The sequence below is a fragment of the Dermacentor albipictus genome, chromosome 7 (assembly GCF_038994185.2).
Source record: "Dermacentor albipictus isolate Rhodes 1998 colony chromosome 7, USDA_Dalb.pri_finalv2, whole genome shotgun sequence".
NCBI lineage: Eukaryota > Metazoa > Arthropoda > Arachnida > Ixodida > Ixodidae > Dermacentor > Dermacentor albipictus.
Window position 1 is genome coordinate 112,383,804 of NC_091827.1, and position 17,668 is coordinate 112,401,471.

Here is a 17,668-nt window from a genome sequence, read left to right on the forward strand (position 1 = left end):
CCACTGGCTTTCAGCTACAAATCAGATGCCATTTAAATTGGGACCGTCCCATCCTAACGTAGTATACATGCTTAAATGAGATACCTGTAACATGCAACATATTGGCCAAACAAAAACATCGTTTTCAACGCGATTTATTCACCGCAGGTCAAACGCCAAGACGCTTTCGAACTTGCCGCTATCAAAAGAAGTCATGGTCCCTGGTCATTCGTATCATAAAATTAAGGCGACCGCATTGGAATCCGGTATTCGCTCGCACCACGAGCGGGAAATGCGCAAATCATCCCGCATCTTTAAGATTGACAACGTAGGGTCGGGCATACACCAACGCACAGGGGCCCTCATTAGTCTACCCTGCACTACTTAATGTGATTTTCTTTCATGTCATCGACTGATTTTCTGATTTCTTACACAGCGCGTTGTACCCATTTATCGATCTTTATCTTTTGGATGGTAGCCCATCCTATAGCTCCTATGTTTTTTCCATGTGCGCAAATTGTCGTTACAATGCGTGACTCATATCGTGCATACCTCATATTACAGTGCTGCACCCCGCGAGAGCTTAAAAATATGCGAATGCCACGTTGCTGAACAGAACCAAGTTAATTTTTTATGCTGTGGCTTAGAAATACTGAAATAATTCTTTTTCATCCTGACTAATTAGAGAATTATTGTTCACTAATTCTTAATATTCTTAAATAATAAACTTAGATGAAAAGTGTCAATGAGAAAATTGTAGGGTGACATGAAAAACTCCCAATACATATTTCTGTTTGTGAATAGGTGCTACATAAGAGTGTATTCAGAGCATGAAAGAAGCCCTCGAATTCACGCAAAGTACGTCGAGTGGCCAGTCACGTGGCGAAAACAAAAATAAATCTTGGAAATACAACGTAAAGGGGTGAGGCCAGGTAAATGCATAGAGAATAACACCTCTTTACTCACTCAATGCATATATACTTGAGAGTAAAAAGAGACCTCTAGTGGTGCTGTTATGTAAACGTTACAGAGATAAATTGCCTCAGAAAGAATGGCCTACGTTTAAATAGGCGTACTTAGCATGGCCAAAGACAGCATTGCAATGTCACGATGAGAAGGCTGCCTTTGACAAGGACAGCTCAACCTATCGAACGGTGGGTCAGCCTTTCTGAGCCACCTTATCCCCATTTGTAACTTTTATACCACAGTGAGTTACTCGATCTCACGGTCCCCTTCTTGATTTTGAACATTTAGAGATAGCATTTCTAGACAATGAGAATTGCAACGTAAACGTTTAGACAGGGAATTGCTATGGGACATTTTTTTTCAGTTAGAGTACCAAGATGCCGACTTTGTTGAGGCTATAAGGATAAGAATTAAAATAATTAGGTAGAAATCGTGTGAGACGACTGGAATTACAAAGATGTAGTGGAAATACACCGAGTACTTAAGAAAAAATACCTGGTGCCCACATTGTCGTTCTCGCTTTAGTTGAAGGGCGCAAAAAAAAACTTGAAAACGGTGAATTAGGTTCTGACTTATTTTGCATCTATGTTGCGGAAAGGGGGCATCCGAAGGGTACTTGAATTATGTTTCCAGGCGACGTAGTGGTGGTACCAGCAGACAACATAAATTATTCAATGGGAGAAGCAAGAGGGTGTTGTGGCGGATAACGAGCGCACACCTTCAACGTATGCCCACGACTGCTCCGTCCAAACGCCTCCTTTTGAAACATTTACTCACAGATCAGAGGTGCAGCACGAGACTGGAGCAAAGCGTGACGCGAACAACCAAGCGGTACAGCACACAAGGTTACTGAACCTGTGAACCTTCCCACGCATGGTGCCTCGGCGAGTCGTCCACATCCACGACACAATGCCCTGAAATGAACTTGTCTTGTCGTTACCAATCATTGGCTATGTGTGCATCACCTGGAAATTTTGGGTGTAGCCTGGACGTCTCATTTCTAAAAGTCCGGGGCCCAGAAAGAAACACCATGCCATTCACACCAGCCGTTGAAGAAACTAGACGCTGTAGTGCGTCAAGCAAGAAAGTTACGTCCCGTAACTAATCTATGGCAATACAACACACAGAGTCAAGAGAAATTAGGAATATGTGTGGCAATGAATGGTCATATCTAGGCCCTATTGTTGGCGCAGAGAAATTGGAAATCATGCCAATACCTACAGAGACAATTACTTATGCACATCTATTAAATGGCAAGTCTTACCCTCCACGAAAGAATATAAATGGGAAAGTGACCACTTAAACAAACAAAATACCTGCTTAAACATCCACCAATATAATATAAAGATTGGAGCGACGCGGAATGTGGCAATAAATGAACACAGAATACTTGGGGGAGACAGTATTTGAGAGGTATTGCGAGAAATTTGGAAAAAAAAGTAATGGTGCAGAGCTAATATTTGAAAATGTAATTCTGGGCTTAAGTTAAAGACATGTTTCAAGTTTAAAAGTAAAAAAAGGCTGATGGGCCAACGGTCGGTGGCTAAATTCCACATGAAACAATATAGAGCGACTCCGGATGGGTTTTCATTTAGTTCCTTAGAAGCATACAACAGAATAAGCTTTGAAGAGAAAGTCAGACACAATAATAAAAAAAAGAAGTGCCGGAAGAGTTAACAATATCTGTACGTTAAAACAACTGACACGGAATGGACGAAGAAATGAAGAAAACTGGCAACCATGTACAGTGTAACTGAATAAGCAAAAAAAAATCCTAGTGTCATTAGCAGAGGCCAGAGGTACCAGAGGTAGTTCCGGTTGGCTATCCTACATGGCGGGATAGATAAAGAGGGATAAAAAGACAAATAGAGTGGAAGCGGGAGGTAGAGAGAGAGAAAAAAAGAGGTACAAGCAGAAACAAACTACGTACACTATAGAGCGGTGGGGGCCGCGTTCCTAATGCCCATCCTGAAGGCCCGTAGACCGCACCAACCTCAGTAACGCGAATAAGACCTTCAGGTGGGATATTACTTGGGACCATTTACCTAAAGCTATTAGTTCTGTCATTAAAAGAAACGAAAAGGCGGTGATAAATCTGATGCAAATGCTCAAGGGAAAATACGCAGATTTATGAATACGAAAAGAAAAACTTGGTAGTCGACCCTAATCTTTTACTTTGGCGTCACTTGTCGGCACTCGCACCTCGGGGCTGGTGTTCTCTAGGTTAAATTTTGGCGAACACAACAAACTAACCGAACTCGAAGATAACTGTTTTGCATTATTTAGTTGGTTAAGTATTATGCAACCTCGTTGTGTCTGACGGCATTGGTGACGTCACTACTTGCGTTTTACACTTCCAGATTTCAATGAATTTCGCCAAAGTCGCGCTCATGTGGCGGGTTTCTAAAGTCTACGATTCCGCGCTTTGGTGTGCCGTAATCAGTTCTTTCAGAATATATATAGTTATTTCACTTCATTAACTCATCTTGTAACGAAACGTGTGCTCTCACATCATATCGATAATGAAACGCATGAATTTTGTTCTGTATAGTTTTTTTTATTTATTTTGCCTTTCGTTCCGGTCATCTCAGTCATTTATAATTAATTAAAATTATCACTGACGCTTCAATCACTGACCTTGTCACTAAACTTATTCTCTCATGACATATCTATATTGAAACCTATGAATTTCGTACTCACGTTTTCTTTACTATTTTTTTCATTTATCTTGAAAAGGAATGTGCAAGAAACAATGGTTTCACTCGATGCTCGCGCCACTGAAAAAGTTCGGCATCATGTTACACTCTGTCAACACGTGAGGGCGAAAGCCTGCTGCAAATTCGGTAATGCGCCGTATCGCGGCGTCGGGTTGATGATTTCGCAGTTCAGCTTCTTCGGCTCGTTTTGGACGTTTAGCAGCAGCTTTGCGCGCTCGTATAGCGGGGTCTGCTTAGCGTCAACAGCGTTTCTCTTCTGCTTTGTCTTCCATCCTCTCATCAGGGGATCGAAACGTATGCTGTTCTGTGTGTTGCATGTGTAATGCCAATGAATGTGCGGACTCTGCACTTCACTTTGGCGAACGCATTGTAGCCTGAGCCTTACGGGGATATGACACATTGCATTTATATCTTGCTTGCGGGGGTGTGAGCCATTGAGAAGGTCACGTGTTGTTCTTTGTACTACTTGGCTAGGCGTCGATTATCTTTCCGTTATACGCGTGATTTTAATGAATATATGTAGTGCAAGCTTCACTTTGCTGCATGTTTGCAGCCTCTGCATTACGACATTGAGGAGCCATTGCATTTTGTTATTGCTTAGGGGGGTATAAGCCATTGCTGATGGTCAGAATTTTTTTTCCATTTGACCAGATGACGCATTTTGTTTTCAAAATTATCGGCGGTATCAACCATAAAATGAATTATTTCGGGGACACTCTGGGAATTCATACGACGCAAAGCATCTTTCCGCTAATCCACTGAGCATAGACTAGCCTGAAAATGCACAAAGGGTTGTAAGGCGGCCCAACGTGTCTGTGAAAGACAAACAGCAGTGTGCCTGATGTAAAAATACGCGTGCCAAAAACGGACAGGTTACGGTGACTACCATCGTTAGGCGCCGACAGTATATCTACATCACCCGTTAAACGTGACTTTACCACATGCCCATTGCTAGGTTCTCCTGGCACTGCAAGCGTAAGCAAGAGAAGCATGAATTGTTACCTCATCAGTGACGACGTATTTTACAATCGTATGTAAATATTGTTATGGCATACGGTGTACGTTAAAGTGACTATGGTCATTTCCACCCCGCCATTGAAACGGTAAGACTTGTTTGACTTGCGCCAAGCATAACGGCGGTACAGCGTCGCGTAGATTTTACCCGGCGTTAGCTGTTACATGGAAATTACTGTGGAATGATAGATGCTGGCGGAGATGGCGCGGTCAGCAAGGCATGTGAAAGCTTAAGCGTTCGCGAGGGAAGAATGCAAGACCTGCACGTGACGCACCCATCAAGTGCCTCAAGCGCCAATCTGCTTTGGCATGCGAGGAATGTGTGTATCGTTTTTGGAGAGGTCGGAATTTTGGTGAGAAATGAAATAACGCACCTATCTATCTTTCCGGCGAGCTAAGGCTGAGTACGTGGAATTCGATGAAGAAAGCCCCACACCAAGATAAATAGAGGGAAAATACACAATTAGAAAAAATTACAGTGGCTTGCTAGTTTTTGCCGGCTGTGCAGGTCTGATAAGCAAGATAGACCGGAGCCAATATTAAAAACAGGATGAGGTGTGTGTTGGCAGCAGCAAAATATCCAAAAGCCACAAAGCACATCGCGCTGGAAAGTGGGATGTTAGGATGCGTAGGAGAAACATTTTAGAAGCGCTGGGATCCATAGGCAGAGACTTTTCATTTCTTCGAAGGGGGGGGGGGGGGGCGGGGAGTCGACCAACTTCCCGAACCATATATATATAAATATGTGTGCACGAAAGAAACGACGAACCTTGTGGAAGACGTATTTAGTTAACGTTTTCTGCAAGTGGACCAGCCATCGTAAGAGTACAATAACGCATCAACAACACATACACAGCTTTAAAAGTAACGAATTAAGAGCAGAGGGCGCACTCTCTGCGCTGACTGTAACTTACACTGCACTTCACAAATCATTATCCATGACGCATTTTGGAATACAATGCATACAAGCTATACAAACATCGGGTCCTGCGTGCTATATATATATATATATATATATATATATATATATATATATATATATATATATATATACACATATATATATATATATATATATATATATATATATATATATATATATATATATATATATATATATAGTATTACGATATTATCGGTAGATTCCCGAGAGGCAAGCCGCCGCGAGAACGACGACGAAGTGGGTCTGTGCACTTGGCGCGAGAAAATGTCGGCTTGGCGCTCTGGCTCCAGTCCAGTGTAAATAGCTTGTAAATAGCCTCTTCCGTCTGTATCTTTCTACACGTAACATTCTGGTGGAGGTGAACGATCCCCATCCTCGCCACGGAACTCCGGAGTGGTCGGTACATCGAGCTTGTCACCATGCCTCCCGGTGACGAGACCACCTCTGCAACGGCTTCGGCTTGTCCGACTGCTCCTGTCGTCATGGTTGCCTAACATCGCGACCCTGGTGTGTTCTCTGGCCTGGAGGGACAGGACATTGACGAATGGATCAAGCTATATGGATATGCTAGCGCTAATAACAGGTGGGACCCAACGATTATGCGCGCCAATGTGATCTTTTATCTCGGCGGCACCCCACGCGTGCGGCACCAGACGCATGACAACGAGATAACCAGTTGGGACAATTTCAAAGAAAAGCTCATGGAACTGTTCGGCGACCCCAATGGGTGCAAGGTTGCCGCGAGAACGGCTCTTGCGTCTCATGTTCAGACATCTACACAGCCGTACGTTTCATACACCCTCGACGTCTTGGCTCTATGCCGAAAAGCTGACGACGCTATGTCTGAAGCTTGTCACATGTCCTAAAAGGCATCGCCGACGATGCTTTCGATTTGCTTGTTTTCGGCAACGTCTCGACAATCGACGCCATCATTAAAGAGTGCCGTCGCCTTGAACAAGCTAAAAGCCGCCGTATCACACACCACATCACGCGGCTACCCAGCACTGCTGCTACATCGACATGTGCGGGTCGATCAGGTCAGGCTACCACCTGTGACGACGTAACCCGTATTGTTCGCCGCGAGCTCGAGGCCGCCTGTCCACCAGCTTTCGCCGCGACACCACCCGGTCCGCCAGCAACCACGATTGCGGCGTGTCAGGCAGTAGTCAGACAGGAATTTGAGAACATGGGTCTGAACTCCGTGTGTACAACGTCTCCAGCCAACGTTCCCCAGTTCTCTACCGGCAGTCCTCGTCCCCGACAGTGCTTTTCTGCAATATCTCACCGCAACCCGTCCGAACGGCATACCCCTGATGACAGACCAATCTGCTTCCACTGCCGTCGCATCGTCCACGTCGCTCGTCACTGCCGCAACCGATGGCCACCACCTCCTCGGACATATGCCGCCACTTATTCCCGCACATTTGGACCTTCTGTTCCCTATGCCAACCGCCATGAACCCACTGTTGCTGATACCCCTGCTCCGAACCTTCGCTACAGCCATTCGCCCTCACCTCGACGCCACCAGTCTCGTTCGCCCCAACCCCGCCGCTTCTCTTCGCCACCTATCCACTCCCGGACCCAGCCGGAAATCTAGGCACTGCAGCTTCTGGAGGTGAAGCTGCGTTCTCGACCCTGCCCTCAAATCCTCTACTCCCGTTACCAACGAACCAAAACCTTCTTGACGTTGACGTTGATGGCTATCCTGTCACTGCACTCATCGATACAGGCGCACATCTTTCTATTATGAGTGCTGCCTTTTGACGACGACTCAAAAATCTCCTTACCCCAGCGTCGGCACGCGTCGTCCGCGTTTCGGATGGCGGTACTGTGCCTATTATCGGCATGTGTACGGCACGAGTCAGCATTGCCGGCCGCCACACCCCTGTCCTCTTCACCGTGATTGCTCATTGCCCCACGACCTAATTCTCGGCCTCGACTTCCCCTCCGCGCATTCTGCCCTTATTGACTGCTCTGCCAGTACCCTGCGCCTTGAGTTGCCGATTCACGCAGAACCTTCTGAGGCACCCCAATGCCGCCTACGCCCCACCAGCTTTATTCGCCTGCCGCCAAAATCAATAGCCTATATTGAACTCTTGTCTTCCCCACCAGTCCCTGATGGCGAGTACCTCATCACTCCTCAGCCCGACATTCCACTACAGTATGATGTTACCGTGCCTCACAGTATACTTACTATTGCTGCGAACCGCACTCGCATACCTATCTTTAACTTTGGATTGGCAAAGCAAATTCTAGCGCAAGGTATTTGCCTTGCCAACGTTGATTGTCTCAGCGACCATCACGTGGCAGCGTTATGAACCGATGCTTCTTGCGAGCTTAGCAGGCCCATCGTGCCAGCCTCGGCCGCCGATCCCAAGACACATTAAATGGTTGCGACGGACCAGTCTTCTGTGCAGGCTGAAGACCTTTACGAATTATTGTCGTCCTATAGAGATATTTTCGACTTCGACGATCGCCCTTTAGGCCAGACGCTCGCGGTCAAGCATCGGATTCTTACTGGCGATGCTACTCCTATTCAACAACGACCGTATCGAGTTTCTGTGTCGGAACGCCGAGTAATTCAAAGCGAAGTCAAGAAAATTATTGAGCCTTTTCGAGTCCCTGGGCGTCACCTGCAGTGTTGGTTAAGAAGATGGATGGTACGTGGCGCTTCTGTGTAGACTACCGCCATCTGAAGAACATTACTAAGGACGCCTACCCGCTCCCACTTATAGACGACGCCCTTGAGAGCCTCCACGGTTCCAGCTATTTTTCTTCTATCGATCTTCGTTCTGGATACGGGCAGATTGCTCTTGACGATATGGACTGAGAAAAAACCGCCTTCATCACACCTGATGGCCTATACCAATTTTAAGTAATGCCGTTTGGTTTATGCAACGCCCCGGCCACCTTTGAGCGTATGATGGACTCCTTGCTCCGTGGTTCCAAATGGTCCACATGTTTCTGCTACCTCAACGACGTCATCATCTTCTCGCCCACGTTCGACACTCATCTTAAGCGTCTAACAGCTATACTTGATGCATTTCGAAAGGTGAAGCTGCAACCTAACTCGTCGAAATGTCATTTCGGCCACCGCCAAATTACTGTTCTGGGCGACCTCGTTTATGCTTCCGCAGTACAGCCTGATCCGGACCAAACTCGCGCTGTCCGAGACTTTTCGGTTCCGAAGACAGCCGCAGACGTTCGAAGTATTGTAGGGCTGTGCTCGTACTTTCGTCGTTTTGTTCGAGATTTTGCGACAGTTACTAGGCCCCTAACTAATCTTTTGAAGAATGGCGCACAATTCTCGTGGGATACTGCAGAACCGCCGCCTTCTCTCGTCTCGTCACTCTTCTAACCTCACCACTCATTCTCACCCACTTCGACCCCGATGCCCCTACAGAATTACGTACAGATGCCAGTGGTCATGGCGTAGGTGCCGTCTTAGCCCAGCGTCAGCGTGGCAAGGATCGCGTTATTGCTTATGCGAGCCGCCTCCTAGCACCATCGGAGGGCAACTATTCCATTACGGAACGCGAATGCCTTGCTGTTGTCTGGGCAGTTGCGAAGTTCCGCCCTTACTTTCACGGTCGCCCTTTTTCCGTAGTCCCTGACCACCATGTTCTCTGCTGGCTCTCATCGCTAAAAGATGCTACAGGCCGGCTTGGTCGATGGGCTTTGAGGCTACAGGAACTTTCGTATTCTCTGGTCTAAAAGTCTGGCCGCCTGCACCAAGACGCTGACAGCCTGTCGCGTTGCCCTGTTGACGTCCCTGACTCCTCCAATATTACCAGTGCTGCTTTTGTATTCTCTGTGTCGCAGCTGCTTAAATGCCCCGACGAGCAACGTCGTGATGCCAACATCAGAGGACTCATTGACCGTTTTGAGCACTCTCTGGCCGACGCCACGCTACGCCTCTTCGTGCTCCGCGACGGTACTCTGTATGGTCGTAACCTTCATCAGGACGGCTCTGACTTTCTACTTGTCATACCTAAACACCTCCGCTCAACCGTTCTAGAAGAGCTCCACGACGCACCGACGGTAGGACAACTCGGCGTATCTCGAACCTATGACCGTGTACGTCGCCGTTTTTTCTGGCCGGGCCTTGCCCGTTCCGTACGACGTTGCGTAGCAGCTTGTGAACTTTGCCGACGACGCAAGAAGCCTTCCCAGCCCCTGCCGGTTACCTGCAGCCTCTCGACATCCCCACCGAGCCCTTCCATCGTGTTGGCTTAGACCTTCTCGGCCCATTTCCAGAATCTACCTCAGGAAACATGCGGGTTGCAGTCACGGCTGACTACGCGACCCACTACGCTGTAACCCGCACTCTTCCGACCAGTTGCGCAACTGACGTTGCGAAATTCCTTCTACATGATATCATTTTGATGCATGGTGCTCCACGTCAATTGCTTACATACTGCGGCCGTACGTTTCTGGCGAAAGTCATTGACGACATCATGCGGGCCTGCTCCGTTCAGCATAAATTTACTACCTCCTACCACCCTCAACTGAACGGCCTCACTGAGCGTTTAACCACACCCTTACAGACATACTATCCAAGTACGTTTCAGACGACCACCGTGACTGGGATCTGGCTCTACCCTACATTACCTTTGCATGCAAATCTTCCCGTCTCGAAACTGCCGGCTTTTCCCCGTTTTACCTATTGCATGTCCGCGAACCAACGCTACTACTGGACACCATGCTTCCGTCCACCACAGCTTCAACTAGCGCTTATGCCCGTGATGCAATCGCCCGTGCTGACCATGCTCGTCAACTTGCGCACGTTTGTCTACAAGTCCCTCAAGACAAACAGAAGCGATGCTACGACTTCGTCACCGTTATGTCCGTTTTGCGCCCGGCACCCTCGTGTTGCTTTGGTCACCGTCGCGTAAAGTTGGGCTTTGTGAGAAACTGCTTTCCTGTTATACCGGCCCATATCGCGTGCTCCGCCAAGTGATGGATGTCCCTTATGAAATTGAAATTCTTCTAGCCACGTCCACTATGTCCTCCGTTGTGACAACCAGTGACATTGCCCACGTCACCCGACTGAAGCCCTACAACTCTCCACGTGCCTTGGATATTTAAAAGCACCGTGACGGCGCTTTTGCGGGCGGGGGGTAGTATTACAATACTACCGGTAGGTACCCGACAGACGAGCCGCCGCGAGAGCGACGACGAAGTGGGTCTGTGCCCTTGGCGCGAGAAAATGTCGGCCTGGCGCTCTGGCTCCAGTCCAGTGTGAATAGCCTCTTCCGTCTGTATCTGTGGACACGTAACACACACACACACACACACACACACACACACACACACACACACACACACACACACACACACACACACATATATATATATATATATATATATATATATATATATATATATATATATATATATATATATATATATATATATATATATAATATACAGGACGTTTCTTCAAAGTTCAGCACTCAGGACCCGACGTAACACACGCAGGATAACGACGAACTTTTCAGAAGTATTCTTTACTTAACGTTTCCGGCTGGTGGACCAGCCTTCGTCAGAGCACAGACGAAGGCTGGTCCACCAGCCGAAAACGGTAAGAAAACCATACATCCAAAAAGTTAGTCGTCTCTTTCCTGCATATATACATATATATATATATATATATATATATATATATATTTATATAGAATACATGCACTTCAACAACTTTCATGTGATCTCACAGAATTGGTCTCTGATGTGACGGCGTTATATAATTATATGCGAGACCTCACAGTAGCAGACAATTTCACAGCCTAAGTCCTCTCGGTGGTGTAGGCATTGTTCATGTAATTGTCGTATACTTGGCTATCACTAATACTGCTTGGCTTTGCCGGTGAAACTGCAGCGTCTCTCCCTCAACAGAATCAACAGCATAATTACAGTTGATTCTTATTACGAGTGAATCCGGCTTGACCTCATTTCGGTTACTGAGGGAATTATACAGTGTTCCCCAACTAACATGAATGAAGACTTCAAAAAAAGAGAAATCGCGCTATTCTACGAAACCTTAGTGCATATTCTTTCCAGTGCACTGGAGTAGCCGCTAGTATTTCTTTCGTTACTGATATTTATTTCGGTAATTGAAAATAGTTATCTTGCTCTAGAAGTACTGACCTAATTTTCAACGTGTCTATGAGGCATTTGTAGGCCCCTCCAAATGGCATCTAACTGCGGTGCTTACAGCAACGTACTAATTGCGTACCATTCTACCCAACTGGCAAAGAAATCTCACGAAATTTTCCCGCTCATTCTAATAGGGCAGACTTCAGCGAAGATGTAATATTTCAAGAAAGCCGTTCAAAAATATACCACAGTTGTCTCTGAAGTCCTCTTCCTTGGGGTCTTTAACAATTCATTCCTTACTCTTTTGGTCAAGGGCCTTCCACTATTAACCGCAATAGATGCTCTATATATCTGCTAAATGCTGTGTACCTTGCCAGCTTGTCTTCCGCAAAAAAGTCACCAGCGACCCTAACGGGGCAGGCCCAACGGATGAACAATTCGGAGTGAATCGGGGTGTCTTTCTAGATAGTTCACTACGCCTTGGTTTCCGTCACGAGGCTATGGCCCGCAGCGTTCGCTGCAGCCTATCGGACTTGGCCCACAGGACGTCTGCCCGGTTTTTATTAGGTACAACATTCTGTCTATTAATGAATACATGTGTATGCGAGCAGTATCCCAGGCCGCACGCCCAGTTATTCTGTAACTTGGCCATAGAACTGAAAACGCCAGGACAAATATTGATTCAAATCCAGTCACGGTAGCCGCGCCAGCATTGGCCCAGTCATCGATCGCAATAAGAGTGCCTATTTGGGCTTGCGACCCATGTTACTGTCAGCCCTTGGCCACCAACCGGGTAAGCAATGGCCAATAGCCGGCACTACAGTTTCTTGGCCAATTTCGCGGCCCTATTCGGAACCATTGCCGTGGCCGTAATGGTAGACTGAAATTTATATTTCAGAGTGTCAATGCGGCCATGCCAATGGGTAAGGCTGGCCGATAAATTTTCTATGCTCTCACTTGTTTTTATAATCATCATGATCATCATCCTCCTCATCATCATCATCAGCCTGGCTGCGCACACTGCAGGGAAACGAGCTCTCCCATACTTCTGCATCTACCCCGGTCATGTGCTAAGTGTGGCTATGCTCTCCTTGCAAACTTATTCCTCTCATCATCTGCCTAACTTTCTGCCGCCCCCTGCTACGCTTCCATTCTCTTGAAATACAGTCCGTAACCCTTAATGACCACCGGTTCTCTTCCCTCCTCATTACATGCCCTGCCCACGCCAATTTCCTTTTCTTGATTTCAAATAAGATGTCATTAACTTGCGTTTGTTCCCTCACACAATCTGCTCTCTTCTTATAACTTAATGTCACACCCAGCATCCTTCTTTCCATAGCTCGTTGCGTCACGTAGGTGACGGATGACACCCATGTAGTACTATTTGGTGATTGTTTCACCCTGTGGTGGGTACTCATGCTTTACAACACCACGGGAGTCCAACAACGCTGTGAGCCTCACTTTGACGTTGCTGCGCACTTGACGGACCTTCTTTGGTGTTGGTGGCGTGGAATGCTTCCACTGTGACGACTCCACTTTGGTTGCCGGGTCGTACTCGTACACCGAAAACTTGTCACCAGTGATTAGTTATTCATGAAGTCGGGGTCACTGTTTGTAGAATCGAGCATGTCCTTTGAGATTTCAACATGAAGTTGGTTTTGCTCCATCGTGAGCAGCTTCAGCACGAATTTCGCCGCAACTCTTTTCATGGCCAAATCGTCGATCATAAAGGAATGTGCAGAAAAAGTGCTGGTGCCCGCCTCTTCCACAATTTCTAGGATAGTCACATGACGGTCCCGCATCACCAGAGCGTTCACATCGGCAATGACATGGTCATTTCGGCATGTTGATGGCCGACCGGAGCGTGGCTCGCTCTCCACGGATGTGCGGCCATCTTTAAACCGGTTGTACCAGTCCTTAGTCTGTGTGCTGCTCATAGCATCGTCAGCAAAAGCCGTCAGAAATTTTCTGGCATAATTTTATGCAGTAGCGCGGCTCGAGTTGCTCCGCCATTTTTCTTGCAATAAAAAAACCTATGAGAGCACTGCACACTACCTGACTCAAACGCTGCCTCCCAGTGACTGACGCTATCGGAAGGCGCGAAAAAATTCGCGCATTGCCATGAAGGTTAATGCTGATGCAAGCGCGCTTGTTTCATATCCATCAGGTGTTCAGTAAAAAAAATAAGGTCAGGTACTTTTCTAACAGACCTCGTACACACACTAACTCAATTACCAAGCATGGTGTCACGCGCGCACAAGCAAAAATGAACACATCTGAGTTGACGACCACGCGAACTCATTGTCAAAGCACTGGCGGGAGGAAACACGGCAGCAGCAGCGAGCGAAATGACATTCATGCTGTCTATCACTTCCGTAAGAAGTGAGGGCCCAGAGCACACTGCATGCACAAAGCTACGAGCCGCCGACTCATCTAGACGCTTCCCTCAACGCAGGTCACTTTTAAGATGCGGCCGGTTGAGCGAGCGCAGCGGACACATGCGCATTTGCAGCCGGAGCAGAACACCAACTCCCCTCCCCCCCCCCACCATTTCCTCCCAGCGCCTCGCAACTTTGGGTGCCTCGCGCACGACGGGAGCTGGCGCTCTTCCTGCCCGCTCTCGTCTCTTTCGCGCTGGCAAGAGTGCACCGTGATCGTCGGCTGCCATCGCACATATTCACTCACACACACAGGGTAGGGCGCGTGTCAACAGTATTATCACCCTTCGACATTATACAGAACCTCACGGCGACGGTGACTGCGGAAACGCGCTTGATTTGTCTATATAATTTCTATCGCAATAAAAAGACACAATAAAACGTTTCATTGTTTTTTGTTTAGCCAAAAATAGGTTGGTGGAGGTTGTTGCGCCTCTTCCCGCTCATAGGCAATGCTATCAAGGTATATGAGGCCACCGCCGACCACACCACTGGCACTTCCTTCGATAAATGTGTGTCAGGGGCACGTACACGCAGCCGTTCCATTGAAGGCCCACCTCATGCGCGAGCTCGTTGTAAAGCTACTCTCTTGGACCAGCTCAGTGGAGACCGCCGTCCTACAGAAAAGAAGTACAACCGCAACACTGCTGTAACCGCAACACTGCTGTCTCATCTTGCGTACGCGAGGTGTCACATTGGTTGTAACTTGTGGTGGGAATAGATTGCACATTATGTTTCCAACTACGCAATAAATGTGTCAACTGTATCGCATGCTTAAGAAGGCGAACGCTGAATTTGACAGGCCTACAGTGTGCGACACGGAAGATGTGAATGTTTTTGACCCGTGCTACTGAAAGGTGGAGTTCAACGTACTAATGTCTAGTGGTAGATTGCAAATTGGATAAAAGGGGTGATCCCGAAATTACCATCTCAGAGGCCCGAAGGCACCCTGAAGTTTGCCCCTAGTAGCATGCTGGCTTTGCAGCGCTACTCGTGTCGATGATGCCGGATGTAGAGCACATTAGAATGGCGCTACACCCTTTACTCTGAACATTGTAGTTTGTTTTGACACCAAGGCCCACGCATGCGGGATATTTTTGAGGTCTCGAGATTGTGTCTTAGAGGGACACTTATGCCAGCAAGCCAACGGTGATCCTCTCGGGGTTCGTATTTCATAAAATATTTGGATTCAGATTCTTTGTATTTTTCTTGTTTTCTTTTTTCTGTTCTTTTTATTAGGTAAATTATTTTATTGAGCTGCTTGCATTTTTATCCAGTAAAATTATATTTCCTTGCTTTTCAATTCTACTTTACTTTATTCCCCTTGATCTTAGCCCCGCTCTTTGAACTCAGTCCATAGCTCCCCTATGCGTGCCTTACCTAAAACTCCCCATAGGTCGGTAAACCTTTCAACCTTCAAGCTTCCGAAAAGTGCTGGCGCGCCCACAACGTGCCCTTTCTTTTCCCTTCCAACGGATAATGCCTTGTCTAGTTGTGTGCCTCATCCGACCAACATTATTTCCTTCCCTCTCGCCCCCTTCTCCCTGTCCTAGCGTTGACTCTGTTCACGGCCTCCTCTGCTTTCATATTCCGTTATTGGCATACATTTTGCGTCTTGCAGAATAGACCTGCAGTTTTCAGTTGGCATTGAATTTCTCTGATTTTCTTGTACCAATTTGTTCGGTATCTTGCACGTCATAAATATGTATGGACTAGCCCAACCTCAAACTTTACTTCAGCATGGGCCCCCTGATTTATTTTCGTGGTTCTTTGTGCGAGAAGGAATTAAAACCAGCGATGCCATTTCGTCTCAAAATTGATTTAGCACGCGCAGGAAAAGTTGAAAAAGAAGAAAAATGCAAACAGGCTTCGGGCAGAGCATCTGATAGTATAATAAATCGCTCAAAAGAAACTCAACGATGCGGCGCGATAAGCTCCATTAACAGCAAATAGTAAATGGTGCCACCATACAGAATGACTGGCGTGGTACTAAGGACAAAACTTAGAGCCGTTATAGAAGTTCAGCTCACAGCAACAGTGTTGGTAGGTGGCACATATGCTTGCACTATAAAGATGAGCAGTATTTCAAAATCTCTTCCGGGTACAACAATTTAACGATGCCCCTGTGAAGGCGCATGCCTTTTAACTGTACACCAGCATGACTCTGTTAGTATGCAGATCGAGGATGCGGACATCAAGTGCACAAAGATGAGTTGATGCCACAGTGGACATACGCCATTTAAGAAAACTTTGCGATAGAGCGATTCAACATAATAAATCCTGATGCTATTTTGACAGCCTTCATAATAAAAATAATAAATATGCATAACATACTTCTTACTAAAACTGAAAGAACGGAAGTGCCACACTGATCTCGTTGAAGCAGGCACCAATCACTGAGAACTTAAAATAGTTCTACTGTGGTAGAAATCTAACTATATATTCGAGAATGGCCAATGCATGCTAAGAAAAAAAAGACTATAGAAATAAGGTTGAGAGGCCAATGTTGACCGTTGTGTTAAAACTGATAGACAATATGGGAATGCCTACATCACTGAACAGGCGTTGTCAAATAATATTTCAAGAAGTACAGCCAATTACGGCAACCTAACGGAAAAGTAGGCTTAAGAAAGCCAGTTGTGCCTATGGGCGCAGCCATCACAGGGTAATCGCCAGCAAAGCAGGGCCAATGCTTGATGTCTGATACAGAGGATTTGCCAACACCTGCATTGTGGAGGTAACAACGGGCCTTCGTAAGCCCCCGTATTGCCCGCACTATGGCAGCCCTGTTCCTAGTTGGCCAATTGTGATGTACTTGCTGTCTTCAACTAATAGTAATTGACGTTTTCGGAAGGTAAGGGTAAAATATCAAAAATACACTAGAAAAATTCGGAAGCTTCAAAAAATGTACTGTAAACGTTGCCTGCTACAACAAGCGTGTATGTTGCGCCATTTTTTAACGTCAACACTATAACTCCATATCAGAATCGAAGATATAGGAAAATTTACCTGTGGTGGGCGTTCAATATTGCGCTGTTGCACTCGCAAAGCAAATATGATCATGTAGCTATAATGTCACCAATGTTCGTCCATTATACGTGAAGAGATTTTTTATATTTAAAGCGTATATGCTTAAACGGAACATTTATCTTTCAGTTGTGGAAGGAAAAGGAACGTTTATGGACGTTATACACTGATGATGAGATCTTCGGTAAATGCCATCAGCAGAAACGTGAAAACATTACTAACTCTTATGTGATGCTGAATACTTCGGAGATAATTGGCCGCACAAAGTAAGATATGAGAGCTCCCGCTTCTTCGCTGAATCCTAATATACTGTACTTTCTGTTGCAGAGTGTCAACCTTGTTAAAATGGTCTTTCATGAATAACGATTCCATGGTGAATTTCGTAAAAAGCCGTGAGTAATTGTTTTAAGAATTTAGTTCAAATTATTCTCAAGAAACATATTGTATAATTTATTCTGGCAGGTAGCACGATTCTTGTACAAGAGCTG

The 17,668-nt window shown here is 46.4% G+C and overlaps 1 protein-coding gene across 1 annotated transcript in view; it reads left to right on the plus strand.

The window, feature by feature from the left end:
• The window catches only part of LOC135907309 (uncharacterized), an 88,408-nt gene that overhangs the window by 5,926 nt on the left and 64,814 nt on the right, over positions 1–17,668 (plus strand). Inside the window, exons 2-3 of the mRNA XM_070521436.1 lie at positions 17,310–17,446; positions 17,508–17,572. Coding sequence (XP_070377537.1) covers positions 17,310–17,446; positions 17,508–17,572 — 202 coding nt within the window. The remainder of the gene's footprint in view (positions 1–17,309; positions 17,447–17,507; positions 17,573–17,668) is intronic.